Source organism: Carettochelys insculpta, chromosome 2 (assembly GCF_033958435.1).
Source record: "Carettochelys insculpta isolate YL-2023 chromosome 2, ASM3395843v1, whole genome shotgun sequence".
Taxonomy (NCBI): Eukaryota; Metazoa; Chordata; order Testudines; family Carettochelyidae; genus Carettochelys; species Carettochelys insculpta.
In genome coordinates, this window is record NC_134138.1 from 47518574 (window position 1) to 47534830 (window position 16257).

Sequence of the window (16257 nt, forward strand, 5' to 3'; positions counted from 1 at the left end):
CGGGAAGGTTGCGCGCGGGGCGGCTGCGCGGCGCTACTCTCTGCCCGGATGCGCCGGGGCAGGTCCTGGTCCGCTTGTTTGCTGCGCTCTGAACTTCCGCTGCGCTGACGCCGGAGTAGCGGCGTTCCCAGCGTGACCCCTTTTCTCTGCCCCGCCCCGCCGGCCCGCTCGCGGGGACTGGGAGGAAGTGCTCGGGCAGCTGGTCCGCCCCGGGGCAGGAGGGGGCTCGGGTCGCCGCCTCCGGCCCCAGCCAGGCCAGCGTGGTTGGTTGCAGAGGGACCTTCCCCCTCCCCTCCGGCCGAGGTGATCCGGTCAGGTGTGACCCAGCCCGGCCTCCTGCAGGCCTTGCCCGGGGCCAGGCGGCTCCTAGCCAGCAAAACAAACCAGAGGATGTGACTCAGCCGGAGGCGAGAGGATAACGGCACGCCCGGTCAGGTCACCTAGACCAGGGGCTGGGGTCTTCATGGGAAAGTGCCTAGCCCTGCGGTCAGAGACCTGGGCAGCAGCTCCCGCAGGAGCAGCAGGCTCTGGTGTCTGGAGAATGCAATTGCACCTGCCCAGTACTTTCCACCTGAAATCCTAATCCTCTGCCTGGCATAACAGCTGACATCCCTCCCATTTTAGTGGCTCACTGAGGTAGAGGTGGTAGAAGCCAGTTAAGCACTAAAGCACAATGGTTGCTTGTGCAAGTGTACTGGGAAACAATTCAGCTAACTGGGGATAGACTTTGGCCACATCTGCACTTACCGGGAATGTCAACAGCTGCCACATAATTTTAGGTACAGCAGTTGCTTGACTAAAATCGATTTTGCAGCTGTCGGCAATGGTCTCTGTTCTCACTGCGGATTGTCGACAGGAGTGCTCCTCCTGCCGACATTCCTTAATCCTCGCGGCTCACAAGGAGTTCTGGGTTTGACACTGATCTTGGAATGTGCCGTTTCACGCATGCTCCAAATTGCACCCCAGAAGATCAAACCTAAGTGTTCAGTCTTCCACCTAGCCTTTGTCTCAGCCCAGAGGCATACACCTCATAGGAGCTTCTCTTGCTTGGAAGGTGAGGGTGGAATGTAGTAAATTTCTTCCCTTTATGTGGTACAGACTGCCGCCTGCTGGCCAGTGCATATTGGGTAAGAAACATTGGCTTGCCTCACCCTTTATTGCCCAAGGTGTGTGCCTTGGCTGTTCCCCACACACAGGTGTGTTTGGAGAGATGTGAGATCTGGGCAGTGAGTAAGGCGTTATTGCTCTGTGGCCACATAGCCAGAGCCACAAGCTAGTATTTAGAATTTTGTCTCCTCTCCTTTTTGTTAAATCTTTCTGAGAGGGATGCAATGTCTTTTATATGAGGACATACATAGTTTCAACAAAAAGTTCTGTGGTTTCTTACAGGCTTTCTGCAACTTCAGTCACAGTCTTTGATCTTGACCGGAACATCAGTGACTCCCACCCTAACCTTTCTGATTACAGTGTTAACACAAATGGACAGGTTCTCTTGGTATCTTTCAGACAAGAGACTTCCAGAAAGCCAACTTAGAATAGCTTTTCAATAAGCTAGTTGTCCTATAAATTGCAAATACTCTGATGTACAGTGATCAGTCAGTCATTTTACGTATATATCTTTGTATCGTCTACTGTTGGTAGTGGTTCAGAGGAACCTCCTTTTTAATATTTCTCCAGGATTCAAAGTACCAAACATATCTCAGAAACTGGGCAACAGTTTCAGATTATCTTATTTTAGAGAGGTTATTATGCCACCTTCAGTAAATCTGAGTTACTCCAACTCACACTTTTCTTATGCCTTATCAAGCTTGCGGGGCAACTGGTGTTTCATTTTAAGCTTTCCTTTAAGAATACATTTTATTTCTTTTCTGTACTTCCCTTCTCAAAATAGCAATAGTAATTTTTAAAAACTTTTAAACCAGTAATATTGCCTTGGCTTAAAATTAAAAAAAAAATTGTCTGAACAAACTGAAAACAATTCATAAATTTAAAATGGAGCTAAAAATGTGCCTCATTTTTACTGGTTTTTTTATGTGTAATATTTTCAACCCAATACATGTTAATCTACTGCATTCTCTAGAACTGCAGTGAATCTGATACGCCTTTTACTGAGGGATCAGTGTTGTGGACCTGACAACTTTACCTTGTAGACATTCTTCTGTGCAGATCTCTCTAGCTGTAAGGACCACAATACAGTGAACCTGACTGCAGATATATGGTAGAAAATGAAGTTTACAAAATGGTGACCACTTTGTTCAAGTCAGTGAACTGGAAGCTGTCATGGTGGCTGGAGAAAAAGTTTGCTATAGTAAGAGCAAAAGAAAGGGCTGACTTATCATGGGCAATGGTCCATCTAACTTAGTTGTCTGACAAACACTGATGCCGAATGCATGAGAGGCAATGAACAGAGCAGGACAATTATCAAAAAATCCATCCCTTGTCATTTGGTCCCTGACTCTGGCAGTCAGAATTGTAGGTACACCCTGAGCATCCTTATCATCTTGGCTAGTAGCCATTGGTGGACCTCTATGATTTATTTAACTGTTTTAAACCCCATTATACTTTTGTCCCCCTCAGCATCCTGGGAAACAAGTTCTACAGCTTGTAGATGTGTGTTACATGAAGAAGTACTTTTGTTGTATAGCAACGAAGGGTCCTGTGGCACGTTATAAACTAACAGAAAAGTTTTGAGCGTGAGCTTTCGTGAGCACAGACTCACTTCATCAGATGCTGGTTGTTGTTTGTTGTATATTAATTTCATTGACTGACCTCTGGTTCTTGTGTTAGGTCACAAGATAAATACTACTCTCTCCATGCCATTCACGATCTTACAGACTTCTATCACATCCCCCCTTAGTTCTCATTTTTCCAAGATGAACAGCCCCCCGTCTTTTTAATCTCTCCTCATATGGAAACTGTTCCATACTCTAGTCATTCTTGTTGCTGTTCTCTAGTTTTCCCAAGTACATGTTTTTTGAGATGGGGTGACCAGGATCAAGGTGTGGGAATACTGTGGATTTAGTTAGTGGCTCAATGTTTTTTCTTTATTTGTCCCTATCCAAATGACTCCTAACATTGTCAACTTTTTTGACTGTTGGTGCACATAAAGAAGATGTTTTCCAGAGAACTAGTGATTGTGACTCAATGCGCAATGAAGCTATTGAACAGCTAATGTTAACTGCACCTCTTTTGCCTTTGCTTAAATCTTGCTTTTTTGGAGACTACTGATGTCTGTCAAGAGACTGCTGAGAGTGGTTTTAACATGGGAATAAAAGTTGAGGAACCAAGTTCTAACAGCTAAGAATTGGTTAGACCACATGTGGCTGTAACTTCACACACAACTCTCAATCAGCTACTGTAATCACTGTTACACTGCATAGTTTACCCAGTAAACACCCTCACAGATGTATAGCTAACCAGATAGCACCAACCCCAGTGTATGCTGTCCCCCAGCTGTGTTTGTGGTAACCATAGACATTTGTAATTATCAAACAGCTGTGCAGATCTGTAGCTTTCTGCTTTACATCTGTGGGTATCCATGTGCACAGGTGTGAATGAGGATACCCACAGCTCGTTTTTGTGGATGCAGGTGTGGATACAAATTTTGTGTCCTTGCAGGGCTCTAAATATTTTTATTTTTCAGCCTCTGGCTGATATCACATATGTTGCAGAAGTCCAACAAATTTAGAGGCACCAATAGTATTGGATCCCAAGAGGTCCATATATAGTGGTGTGTGGGACCTGCAATAACCTCCTCCTTCAGGCCCTGCCCCAGGCCCCACCTCTTCTTGGCTCTGCCCCAGCTCTGCTCTTCCCTCAACCCCACCACCCTCCCTCTTCCCAACCCCACTCCATCCCCACGTTGCCTCCATTCCACCCCTTCCTCTAAGTCCCCTCTCCCAATTTAAGCTAGGAGCCCATGGAGCGAGCAGGGCAAGCTGGACCAGGTCACTCTGCTATCTGCTGCTACCAGTGAGTGCATGGGCAGGGCTGATCCCTACTGCCAGTGCCAGACCCCTGCTAATACCCCAGAGCACTCTTGGCCCCCTACTTCTATGTCCCCAAAGAACAGAGCCTGTGGGGTTGCCCTGAACTCTCCTATGGACAGAACAGCTCTGGATCCCTATTGTCAGAATGTAAACTGGTTCCTCAGTGGCTTAACAAAAAGGAGAGAAGCTCCAATGATAAACAGAAGTAACTATCAAGTCTCTCTCTAATTTTCTGCTATTCAGCGCAAAGGTTCAGGAGGTGCAGTACATTAACACAGAAACTTGGAGTTTATGTTTACAGAAGGTGATCTCCCTTAATCAATATTTACTTGCTAGAAATAAATTTCCATTGTTTGTTTTGCTGTGCTTTGAACAATTGTTTTGAATATTTTCTGTAATATGATTCATCTTGCACTCAGAAGCTATCTGAATATAGAAATTCATACATTTTATGAAAATACAGGTTGAGCCCCTCTCATCCAGCACTCCCAGGACCTGACCAATGCCAAATAAAAGTATTTGCCAGACCATGGAAGGTCAATATTGTCTAGCAGCATTACCAATACTTCCACTGGGTCTTAGAAGACATTTAGGGGTAAATTACAGCTAAATAATACACAGAACACTGAGAGCCCAGACTGGTGGCTGTAAACAAACTTTTTGGGACCATGGGAAGCTTGGCCACACCCCGATAAGTGGTCATCCGGCTAACTAAAATCATTCCGGGTTACAGTTGTTGCTGGACGAGAGGGGGCCGGATTAGAGAGGTTCAACCTGCATCTCTAATTTGCCTAGCCTGTTATAAACATGGGCTAGTTCCAGGAAGGGAGAAGAGATTATGTAAGTGATGCACTGTGTTTACACATACGTTCTAATAATTAACTTAAGAGGTAGAAATACAGCTCGAGGTGCTTAAAATAAAATGACTGTAGAATAAATGTCTGAATATTCCTACTAAACTGTTGCATTGTGACAGTGTCATTTGAACTCTGTTAATGGTTCAAACAAACGAAGTGACTACAATAGGTGATTGGATGCAGTTGTGGTAATTTCAGGAATTTAGACATGTTTCTTTTAGTTAAAGGTCTTAGGGGTTTTTCAGCTTTAGCCACAAAATATATGTTGCTCAGGCTGAAACTTGTCATTTTCATACATATAAATCTAGGGAAGTGTTTTCTGTTGAGAAATTAATTTTGTTTATAATGAAATATAAGGAAGCAACTTTGTTCTCAAATTGTCCTGATGCAGCCTGTGTTTGTAGAACTCTCATTGTCCTGATGCAGCCTGTGTTTGTAGAACTCTCATTACCCAGCAGTATCTGATCGCTGTGCAAAGGATTCCACTTAATAACCATGCTACAGCACCTTTGAATTTGACTGATTTCCTTTGTATTGTATTTAACATTCAAGCAGAGCTCCCTGAACTCCACAGAGGTGGTGGTGCTCTCAGGGCATGCCTTTATTGCTCGGTATAGATGGGGTCAGCTACCTGAATTCTGCATCAGTGGGTCCCTGCAAGAGTGGGGTATGTGCATGGAGTTATAATCCTCCCACTGCCCCTGCAACATGGAGAATGTAGGTAATACCATGTCTTCTGTAGATTTCCCTCCTACCACTGCTCCTGAGGAAGTCAAAAGTAACATCTCTTCTTTGGACCCCCTTTGGCCAGAAGATCCAAGTGGTTCTGAGGTACAGGGTCTCTGCATAGATGGCCCTAGCCTCTCTCATGTTCCTGCAGACCCCGTGGATGAGGCTAGGAGCTACGCATACCTTTATATGAGGGCAGAATCCAGATGGAGGGCATTAGGGAACCAAGCCCTGCTAGGTTTTTCCTCCATCAGTCCTCTTCCTATGGTTCAGCTGGCTGGTAGGGGATGCTATGGGCTTATGCAAAAGTGTTACGTTGCCTTATGGCAAGTGTTCTGAGTCATGTAGGCTATTAACCAAAACCTGCAGTCAAGAACTGGCCCTGTCTGAGTTCCAGTTTGTCATTTACAAATAGATTGATTGCTGTAGCATTAAGACCACTCTTTTCTTCTTTGCAGGTTTTCTATCACCTGTTTACAATCATGACTCTCCATGTTCCATATGTAAGCCGATAAAGAATCTATGCACTTTAATTGTGGATCTCTGCCAATTTTCTAGTAGAAGTGTGAGCTGTGTCTTGAATTTTTGGATACAAAGACTTACTAGACAAAGTCTCATTCTTGCCTTAGAAATGTTCCAGAGGCTGAATAATATGTTTGTGGGAGAGATCAATAACTTGTCCAACCAAGAGCCAGAGTTCAGTGAAAAAGAAGATGATGAATGGATTCTGGTTGACTTTATAGGTAAGAGGTCTGTTAAATATAACCTGTACAGCTGGAAGCGGGCAGTTATATTCATTGTACTTCTGTGTAAGGAAGCCAATAGCTCCGAAGGAATTTTTAGTCTAAGCATAAATAACATGGATTTGCGTAAAATAATGAAGCTTATAATGTAATTTGTAAGTTGACTAGGGAAACTGTTATCAGTTTCATAAGACTAACAAGTTCAGATGTCAGTAGAGCCACTTGTACAAATAATATTTATTTGACACTGAGCAATCTGTATTACACAATTGTATCACTTTTCTGGCAATACTCAATTTTTATATCTGACTTGGGAAAGAGTTTCCTGAAAACGTCCCAGTTGTTTGTCAGGTGTTTCTGTACATACTGATTGACTTTTTTTTTTGTTTGTTTTACTCTTCTTGCTCCATATGAACTTGCTGATCTCCATCTCCTGCAATCCTCTATCTGTGGTGGCTTAATCTCAATTTGTGGCAACTGGAATGCTGGACAACCTCCAACAGACACTTGCACTAACTTTTCAACAGAAGACACAAACATCAGTGAAACATCAGCTGCTGACCACTCCCCCGTCTTTTCTTGTTTATCGACTTCTTTAGAATGTTTGTCTGATGCCAGCGAGTCTTGCTTCATCCAGTATGACTCATGTCCCATGGAGGAGAGCTGGTTTATTACCCCTCCCCCATGTTTTACTGCAGGCGGATTAACCACTATCAAGGTGGAAACCAGTCCTATGGAGAACCTTCTCATTGAACATCCAAGCATGTCCGTATATGCTGTCCATAATACCTGTCACAGTCTAAATGAGACTAGCTGTGGAGATGAGGAGTTTCATAATCCAAGTAGTCCCAGGTAAATCTCTGTCTCTTCTTTTTTTTAAAAAAAAAAAAAATCCTGTTGGTAAAATGAGGTAAATAAGCAGGCCATGTATGACTGCTTAATGCAAAGGAATGCAGTAAAATACCTGGTAACAACTTCTTAGTCCAAATGCTTTAAGAATTAATTTGAACTTTTAGTATTAAGTGAATGAACAAAGCTCAAATACCCTCAGTGTTTTCAGATAAGATAATCATAGCTTTATGTCTTTTTTAAATAACTCTCTTAGGCCGTGTCTACACTAGCCAAAAACTTCGAAATTGCCATGCAAACGGCCATTTCGAAGTTTACTAATGAAGCACTGAAATACATATTCTTCCTTGAGTGTCCCTGTGGGTGCTCCACGATAGGTGTCGGGCTCGCCCCAGCGCCGCAGGTCGGATCTTTTCAGCAGTTTCTGCCGGACCGCGCATGCGCCGGCGCGCGCCGCTCCCTTGTGTGCGCCCGGCTGCGTGCGCGATCCAGTCCCCACCAGTTCCTCTTTAACCGCCATGGGCTGCAGACGGAATCCACTCAGGCTACGGCCAGAGTTAGCGTATTTAATGTTTTTAAAGTGTTTAGAGCTTCTTTTTCAGTCTTTAGCTTAAGTTAGCTTGTTATTGTTTTCAAAAAAAAAAAAAAAGAAAAAAAAAGAAAAGAGTAAAAATTAAAGTTTTACAGACTTAGTAGCGAGCGGAGCAGCGGAGGCCCGGGGACGTAAGGCCATTAGGCCTCCTGCCGCAGCAGGCTGAGTCCGAGAGGGGAACAGGCACAGAGAAGGTGCTAAGTACCCTATTAACAACTCAAAGACTCACCACAGTGTCCTCTTCAGGATTCAAAAAGTGTGAGTCATGCCGCAAAGCGATGCTGATGAAGCAATCATGGAGTCCGCCACCACAATATGGCAGACCCCTGCGTCCACTCCGCCTATAAACAAGAGAGCGGATAAGAAGTACTTCGTCCCGACGAAGGGCATGGAGTTCCTGTTCAGCCACCTGCAACCAAATTCTCTGGAGGTGGAATCGTCTCAACAGAGGTCGAAAACTTCTCAGTACAAGACAGGGGGAACTGACAAGATGCCAAGAAACTAGAGTTGTTCGGCAGAAAGGTCTACTCCTCCTCTACCCTACTGTTGAGAATGGCGAATTACGCAGAGCATCTAGCGAACCATAATTTTGACAACTACTCCAGGCTGACTTCCCTCATGGACTCGCTTCCAGAGGACACGAAGCCGGTGCTCAAGGCCATTGTGCAGGAAGGCTACGCAGCCTCGAGGACAGGAGTTCAGATCGCCCTAGACGTAGCGGATACGGCAGCACGCTCAACAGCTACGGCAGTGGTCATGAGCAGGGAGTCCTGGCTCCAGACATCGGGTATCCCGAGGGATCTGCAGGCGAAGATCGTTGATCTTCCCTTTGACACGCAGAAGCTGTTTGCAGTATCAACCACAGCGTCCCCAGTACCACAGGGACTACAAGCAAGGACGACATCAACAGCACCAACAGTACAGAACTCCGAGGAGACGTTCTCAACAGAGCCGTGTGTCCTCGGGGCAGGGCCAAAGGCCACAAGTTTGACACACAGATCGAGGGCTGCACTATCACTACCATCGCGCAATGTCATCCGAAGCTACTGTTCCACCATCGCCTCCGACCATTCTACGACCAGTGGCAAAAGATCACCACAGACAAATGGGTACTGGAGATCATAGCCACGGGTTACGCGATTCCCTTCCAGTCACTCCCACCGCCACGACCTCCACCCAGACCCCACCTAAAGGACGCCTCCCACGAAGTGAGACTCAAGCAGGAGGTAGGCCATCTTATGCTTACAGGGGCAGTGGAAAGAGTGCCAGAGCAACTCCGAGGGAAAGGGTTCTACTCAAGATACTTCCTCACAGAGAAAAAGACAGGAGGCTGGAGGCCCATCCTAGATCTTCGAGGCCTCAACCGGTACTTGCGCAAGCAACGCTTTCGGATGATCACAGTCACCTCTACACTTACGGCACTGGTCAATGGAGATTGGTTCGCAGCCCTCAACTTACAAGACGCGTATTTCCACATAACTATGCAACCGGCTCACAGGCATTTTCTCCGGTTTATGGTAGGCAAAGAACATTTTCAGTACAAGGGTCTGCCGTTCGGCCTCTCCTCGGCCCCCAGAGTCTTCACCAAGACCTTGGCAGTGGTGTCAGCCTACCTGCACAGACAGGGGGTGTTTATATTCCCATATCTGGAAAAAAAAAAAAAAAAAAGACTGCCTACTGAAAGGGGCCTCGAAGGAGGAGGTACTTAGCATGATACGTGTCACAGCAGACACGTTCTCTTCGCTGGCCCTGGTCATCAATCTGGCAAAATCAAAGATAGACCCCGCACAGGACATAGAATTCATAGGGGCATGTATAAATTCCATCACAGCAAGGGTTTATTTACCAGATGCCCACTTTCGCGCCATTGGTTCCCTCGTGCAAGTCATCACCTTCAGCCCTACGGTGCCGGTTCTGATGTGCTTACAGCTGCTGGGCCACATGGTAGTAGCAACGTCTGTGGTACAGAATGCCCGATTGCATATGCGCAGCATGCAGCACTGGCTGGCGAGCGTCTACAAACTGGCAGCACACACCGTCCACAGGGTGGTGTCGCCCACGACAGAGGTGCGCAGATCCCTGCAATGGTGGGTGAACCCCAAGAACATGCTAACAGGGGTGCCCTTTCACCAACCACAAATATCTGTCTTTCTCACTACCGACGCCTCCCACATAGGGTGGGGAGCACACATGGGCGAAAAGGTGACGCAAGGACTGTGGTCCTCCACGGAACAGTCACTGCACATAAATATACTGGAGCTCAGAGCAGTGTTCAACGCCTGCAAACACTTTCGAGACCATATACAAGGCAAGTAGTCAGGATCAGTACAGACAATACCTCCACCATGTTTTATATAAATCGGCAAGGAGGAGCTCGGTCCCGTGCCTTATGTGTGGAAGCAGTCTGATTGTGGAACTGGTGCATCGCCAACAATATAACCTTGAAAGCCTCGTATTTACCAGGTGCTCACAATGTGAAGGCAGACCAGCTGAGCAGGCGCTTCGCACTCACGCACGAGTGGCAGATCCGTCCCGATCTGCTATGACCGATTTTTGACGCATGGGAATTTCCCCCGATAGACCTGTTTGCCACTCAACACAACAAGAAGTGCCCACGATACCGCTCCAGGGCAGGACTGGGACGGGGGTCCCTGGGGGACGCATTCGCCATCTCGTGGAGAGGCCCCCTGCTCTACGCCTTTACTCCCACAGTGCTTATCCACAAAGTCTTGCAGAAAGCCAGGAGAGAGGGAGCCCAAATGATCCTGATAGTCCCAACGTGGGATCGACAGCAATGGTTCCCCTTACTCCTGCACATGTCAGACCGTCCACTGATGCCCCTCCCGGTGGCGCCGGATCTGCTCACGCAAGCCCAGGGGTCCATAGTGCATCCACACCCCCGAGGCCTGCGACTGCAAGCATGATTAATCCATGGCTCAGCTCCCTAGAGAGCACGTGTACGGAGGGAGTGCAACATGTCCTAGAAAGTAGCAGGAGGACTTCCACCAGGAAGCCTTATAAGCAAAAATTGACTCGATTCACTGCATGGTGTTCTACCAAGCAATTAGCCCCCCTTGCTGTGCCTGTACCTGTAATACTAGAGTATTTACTGGACCTCAAGAGAGGCGGACTCTCCCTATCCTCGTTGAAGGTCCACCTTGCCGCTATATCGGCTTTCAGACATGAAGAGGAAGGGCACACGGTGTTTGCCCATCCCATGGTTACCAGGTTCCTCAAAGGGTTGGTAAACCTATACCCCCCTCGGAAACCGCTTCCACCTTCGTGGAGCTTGGACCTGGTGCTTAATGCGCTAACGGGACCACCGTTTGAACCCTCAGCCAAGGTTTCCCTCCATCTCCTTACGATAAAGACGACCTTCCTTCTTGCAATCACGTCAGCTCGCAGGGTGAGCGAGCTTGCCGCAGTTATGGCAATGCCACCCTGCACAGTAATTTCCAAGGAGGCGGTAACCTTATGGCTGCATCCAGCCTTTGTTCCCAAAGTTTCTTCAGAGTTTCATATTAACGAACCTATAGTTTTACCCTCGTTTATCCAAAGCCTCATAACTCCAACAAAGAGGCATGCCTACACCCCCTGGACGTGAGGAGGGCGCTGGCTTTCTGTATAGACGGGACTAAGTTCTTCCGGAAAACGGATAGACTCCTAGTCTCTCTCGCTCCCAAATCAAAAGGAGAAGGTCTCTCTTTGCAGAGAATCTCGAAGCACATCGTATCCTGCATAAAAATGTGCTACGAACTTAGAAAGACTCCTTTACTGGCCCCGCCTAGGGCTCACTCCACTAGGAGGGTGGCGGCATCAACAGCCTTTTTCAAGGGCATTACGCTAAAAGACATTTGCAGAGCGGCGACCTGGTCATCCTATGACACCTTCGCTAAGCATTATGCCCTTCACAGGGTATTCCAAGAGGATACCTGTCTCTCGACAGCAGTCCTCTCGGGGACAAGCTGCACATAAACCGATTACCCACCTCCTATCTTGGGTTACTGCTGGGTAGTCACCTATCGTGGAGCACCCACGGGGACACTCGAGGAAGAAAGAGAAGTTACTCACCGTAGTAACGATGGTTCTTCGAGATGTGTCCCCGTGGGTGCTCCACCACCTGCCTATCCTCCCCGTTTCGGATCTCTGTTTAGTATTTTTCAGGAGCGTCCGAGGTGGTTGGTCAAGGAACTGGCGGGGACTAGATCGCGCACGCGGCTGGGAGCGCGCAAGGGAGCGGCGCGCGCCGGTGCATGTGCGGTCCGGCAGAAACTGCTGAAAAGATCCGACCTGCAGCGCCGGGGCGAGCCCGACACCTATCGTGGAACACCCATGGGGACACATCTCGAAGAACCATCGTTACTACAGTGAGTAACTTCTCTTTCAGCGCCTCATTAGCATGCAGGCGGCTACAGCACTTCAAAATTGACGTGGCTTGCTGCCACACGGCTCATCTAGACGGGGTTCCTTTTCGAAAGGACCCTGGCTACTTCGAAGTCCCCTTATTCCTATCTGCTCATAAGAATAAGGGGACTTCAAAGTAGCCAGGGTCCTTTTGAAAAGGAACCCCGTCTGGACGAGCCGCGTGGCAGCAAGCCATGTCAATTTCGAAGTGCTGTAGCTGCCTGCATGCTAATGAGGCGCTGAAAGAGAAGTTACTCACCGTAGTAACGATGGTTCTTCGAGATGTGTCCCCGCGTCAATTTCAAAGTGCTGCAGCCACCCACATGCTAATGAGGTGCTGAATATGCGTTTTGGAGCTTCATTAGCAAACTTTGAAATGGCCATTTGCATGGCCATTTTGAAGTTTTTGGCTAGTGTAGACTTAGCCTAAGACATGGTCACTGTGTTAGGTGTGGTCTAGTCATTATATTTAATACTTCTGGAGCCTTATCATCCCATTAATTGTACGCTATTCCTAGTGAAGTCAGAGGAAATTACTCAGATAACAGATAGGTTATCTAGGTGCCTCCTAGAAATGAAGAGGTGCAAGAGACCTCCAAAAGTCATTTAGTCTGGGCTTTGGTACTGAAGCAGAACCAAGAATACCTAGCTCATCCCTGACAGATATTTGTCTAACATCTTAAAAATCTTCAAGAGGGAGACTTCGCAATGTTTCTTGAAAACTTCGGACGTTGTTTAGCTAGCCTATTCAGGTTGAGCATCTCTAATCCAGCACACTCTGGTGTGATAACATCCGTAGTCCAACATGATTTTAGTTAGCTGGATGTCCATTTGTCATGGGTGCAGTGGAAGTGTTGGTAGTGCTGCTAAACAATATTGACCATGGTCTGGCAAATTGTCTGGTTTCAGCACTGGTAAGATCCTGAGGCTGCCAGACTAGAGAGGTTTAACCTGTAGTTAGGAAAATTTTTCTAATAGGTAACCTAAACTTTCCTTGCTGCAAATTAAGCCCACTACTTCTTGGCCTACCTTCAATGGACACCAGAGAACAAAGGATCACACTCCTCTTTATAACACTTCTTGACATATTTGAAGACTGCTATCAGGTCTTGCAGTCATCTTTTCTTAAAACTAAACATGCTCAGTTTTTTAACTTTTGTTTATAGAGCAGAATTTCTAAACCAGAAGAGAGCAATAAAAATTATAAAAGGTACTTAGCCCTGCCCATGTAGTATCTCTAAAGTTACTTGTCACAACCATCCTTTGAGGTGGAAGAAGTACTATCTACATTGCAGAGACTAAGAACTTGAGCAGGGATAGGGAATGTGTGATTTGCCTAATGTCACATCTGGGGGTATGCACACCTTGAACTTAAAATAATCATAGCTGCCCCATGGCAATGATACACGCTCATGGGGCTCAGGCTAACAGGCTATTGCAACTGCCGTATATTTGGGCTTAGCCAAATGGCTCTGGAGCCATGCCAACTCGGAAGGCCACCAATAAAGTTTTTTTTCCTTGTTAAAGTCAGAAATTATTCTTCCTCTTGGGTCTTAATCCTAAAAAGGTGACCATGCAAAATGACCACAGACTCAAATGTACAGTGCAATATTTGCTAGTTGCAGAAGCTATTGTTGATGTAGCAAAAGTGTTTTCATTGTGGCCTGATGTGTTTTTTCTATATACTCAAGTTTTGAGAAATGTTAATGTAATTCCTGGGGCTCTTGTTCAGAAAAACTGGATGGTTTTGGCCTTCATCTAGTGTTCATCATCTGTAATAAGAATGAAGAAGAATCATTTTATGGTGAATTTGGTTTTATGGGTAGCAGTATGTAAATAATTACCACTGACTTCAATGGCAGCCAGGCTCCCATACCTAAAGTTCTTGGTTTGCAACTCTTTAAGAAAATGGGCAAATTTTAGTTTGGAAAGTGGTGTAAAGCAGTTCTTGTAAGCAAGAGGCAGATACTGAAGCTCTGAGCTCTTGGTGTGGCAGATGCTGCGCATCATAACTCCGGTTAAAGTTGGTGGGAGTCCTAGCTATCTAGTACCTCTGAAAATCAAGCTCTGAAGAAATGTCACAACTGTAAGGAGCCCCAAAAGCATGCCCATCCTCATGGCATTAAGGCACAAAGAAAACAGAAGAGACTAGTTTGTAAGAGCCTACTGGCAGTAGCAGCGATGTGACAGCAATGGTTGCAAAATGGAGATGGTGAAATTTGAGTGAGAATTGTGTCATTCAATAGTAGATGGATCTTTTGCCTTCCTTCCGGATTCTTCTGATGACTTTGTATAATTTAGAGATGTTGGTATGAGCCATGACAGATATGTATCTTGCACTTATTTATAATGTACCACTACTTAAACATATAATCAAATTAAAGAGCCAGATACTCATTGTAAATCAGCATCCACCCTCTGAATTTCATGGACCTGTGTATTCAACTGAGGGTGGCTCAAGTACTGTTATTAACCCAATGAAATGAATGGGAATTTTTGAGGAGCTGGGCTAAATATTTTGTCACTGTTTCATGTATAAGATTACAGTAAACCTCTGACTTACACGTAGGCTGCATTCCTGACTAACCACATGTAAGCTGAATTTTGCGCAAGTTGGGGGAGCCAGGAGCAAGGTTCCTGACTTCCCACCACTCCTGGGAGCCAGGAAACTGACCAGCACAGTAGCACTGGTCAGTTTCCCGGCTCCCCCAAGCAGAGGGGAGTCCAGAGCCATTGGTGGGAGCCAGGAAACTGACCAGTGCAGCAGAGCTGGTCAGCTTCCCAGCTCCCACAAGCAGAGGGGAGTTGGGAGCCGCCTGGTTCCCATCTCCCTGCCACTCACAATTTTGACTTGCATTAATCCATGTAACACGTGTCAAAATCGCATAAATAGAGGTTTTACTGTATTTTGTAAAACAAATTTATGACTGGTTCTCTAAAACTTTATAGTTGAGATAAAAAACAGTAATGGAGGGAAGACATGAAAGGTGAATAGTTAATTGTTCAAGCTGTCAATACAATAAGTTGTTGTTCTGAAGTCTTTAGTAGTTTAATGGTTGGCCGTTTAACATTGTAGGGCCAGGAAAGCTGCTTAAGGCACACTGGCACAGTAAGTATTACTGTCTTGGGACAGTACTTTTTGTTTGATCAGTCTGCTTTGTTAATAGGCATGTATATCATAACTGTACCAGTTTTAAGACTAACCTCGATGTCAGTTTAAGTTACGTGGTGGGTTCTAATGAGTTCTGCTATAACAAGCAAAATTCACTGCTCAGTACAGAAGAGAGGCTTTTACAAATGTTGGTTATCAGTTAACAGTCAAGTTCCAGCCTTGCTAGCTTTTGTGTGCCAGTTGTAAAGTCACTAGGGGTACATCTCTGCTGCAGCAAACACCCACAGGAGTCTGAACCCAGGTCAACTGATTCCATCTCCTGCCATGTTTACATTCATCCTCCAAGAGGTACCCAGGTGGCTGGGGCTCAGTGTGCATCAGTAGCTCACTAATATACACGCTATGACTTATTGTTGTGGACAATATGAAAACCACATATGCATTGCTCTGGCAGATTACATAAGTCAAAAACATGCTCAAGACATACACAATTAATCTGTTCTTGTTTTATTACTGTAGTGCTTGTATTCATTCTGTCATAACTGTGCTTGTTCCAGAACTTCCCTTATTGCTGTATTCATTCAGAATTTCAGCTCTGATATGTTGCTTCTAAAACCAGGTTAATGCCACTGTAGATTGATTTAAACTAAGGTAATTTAAATAATTTATTTTAAATTAGGTTTCCCACTGATACTACTTCACGTATGTCTTAAACAATGGTGCAAATCTGATCATTAAAATGTGTTACTTCAAAGCTCAGTGCAGCATTTTACAACAGCTAAAAATATTTACTTTGTTTTTTTTTTAGATAACTTGGTCTTTATTAATTTAGGAAACAGTTCATAATACTCATTACCTCTGTCAAGCTGCAGATGCAGCAGCAGTACAGTAGGCGTGGTAGATCTAAATGAGACACAAACACAACAAGACTTACACGTATGTAATGTTTAAGATTTAGTTTAATAAAATGTCACATTTGAAA

General features: G+C 45.6%; 1 protein-coding gene across 6 annotated transcripts in view; it reads left to right on the forward strand.

Moving 5' to 3' along the window:
• The window catches only part of TP53INP1 (tumor protein p53 inducible nuclear protein 1), an 85168-nt gene that overhangs the window by 61567 nt on the left and 7344 nt on the right, over positions 1-16257 (forward strand). For 3 of the 6 annotated variants that reach the window (XM_074986916.1, XM_074986915.1, XM_074986917.1), the window contains 2 exons: positions 6034-6318; positions 6822-7170. In XM_074986916.1, coding sequence (XP_074843017.1) covers positions 6207-6318; positions 6822-7170 — 461 coding nt within the window. In that variant the 5' untranslated portion in view covers positions 6034-6206. The remainder of the gene's footprint in view (positions 1-6033; positions 6319-6821; positions 7171-16257) is intronic. The other 3 variants (XM_074986920.1, XM_074986921.1, XM_074986918.1) reach the window with 2 other exon arrangements.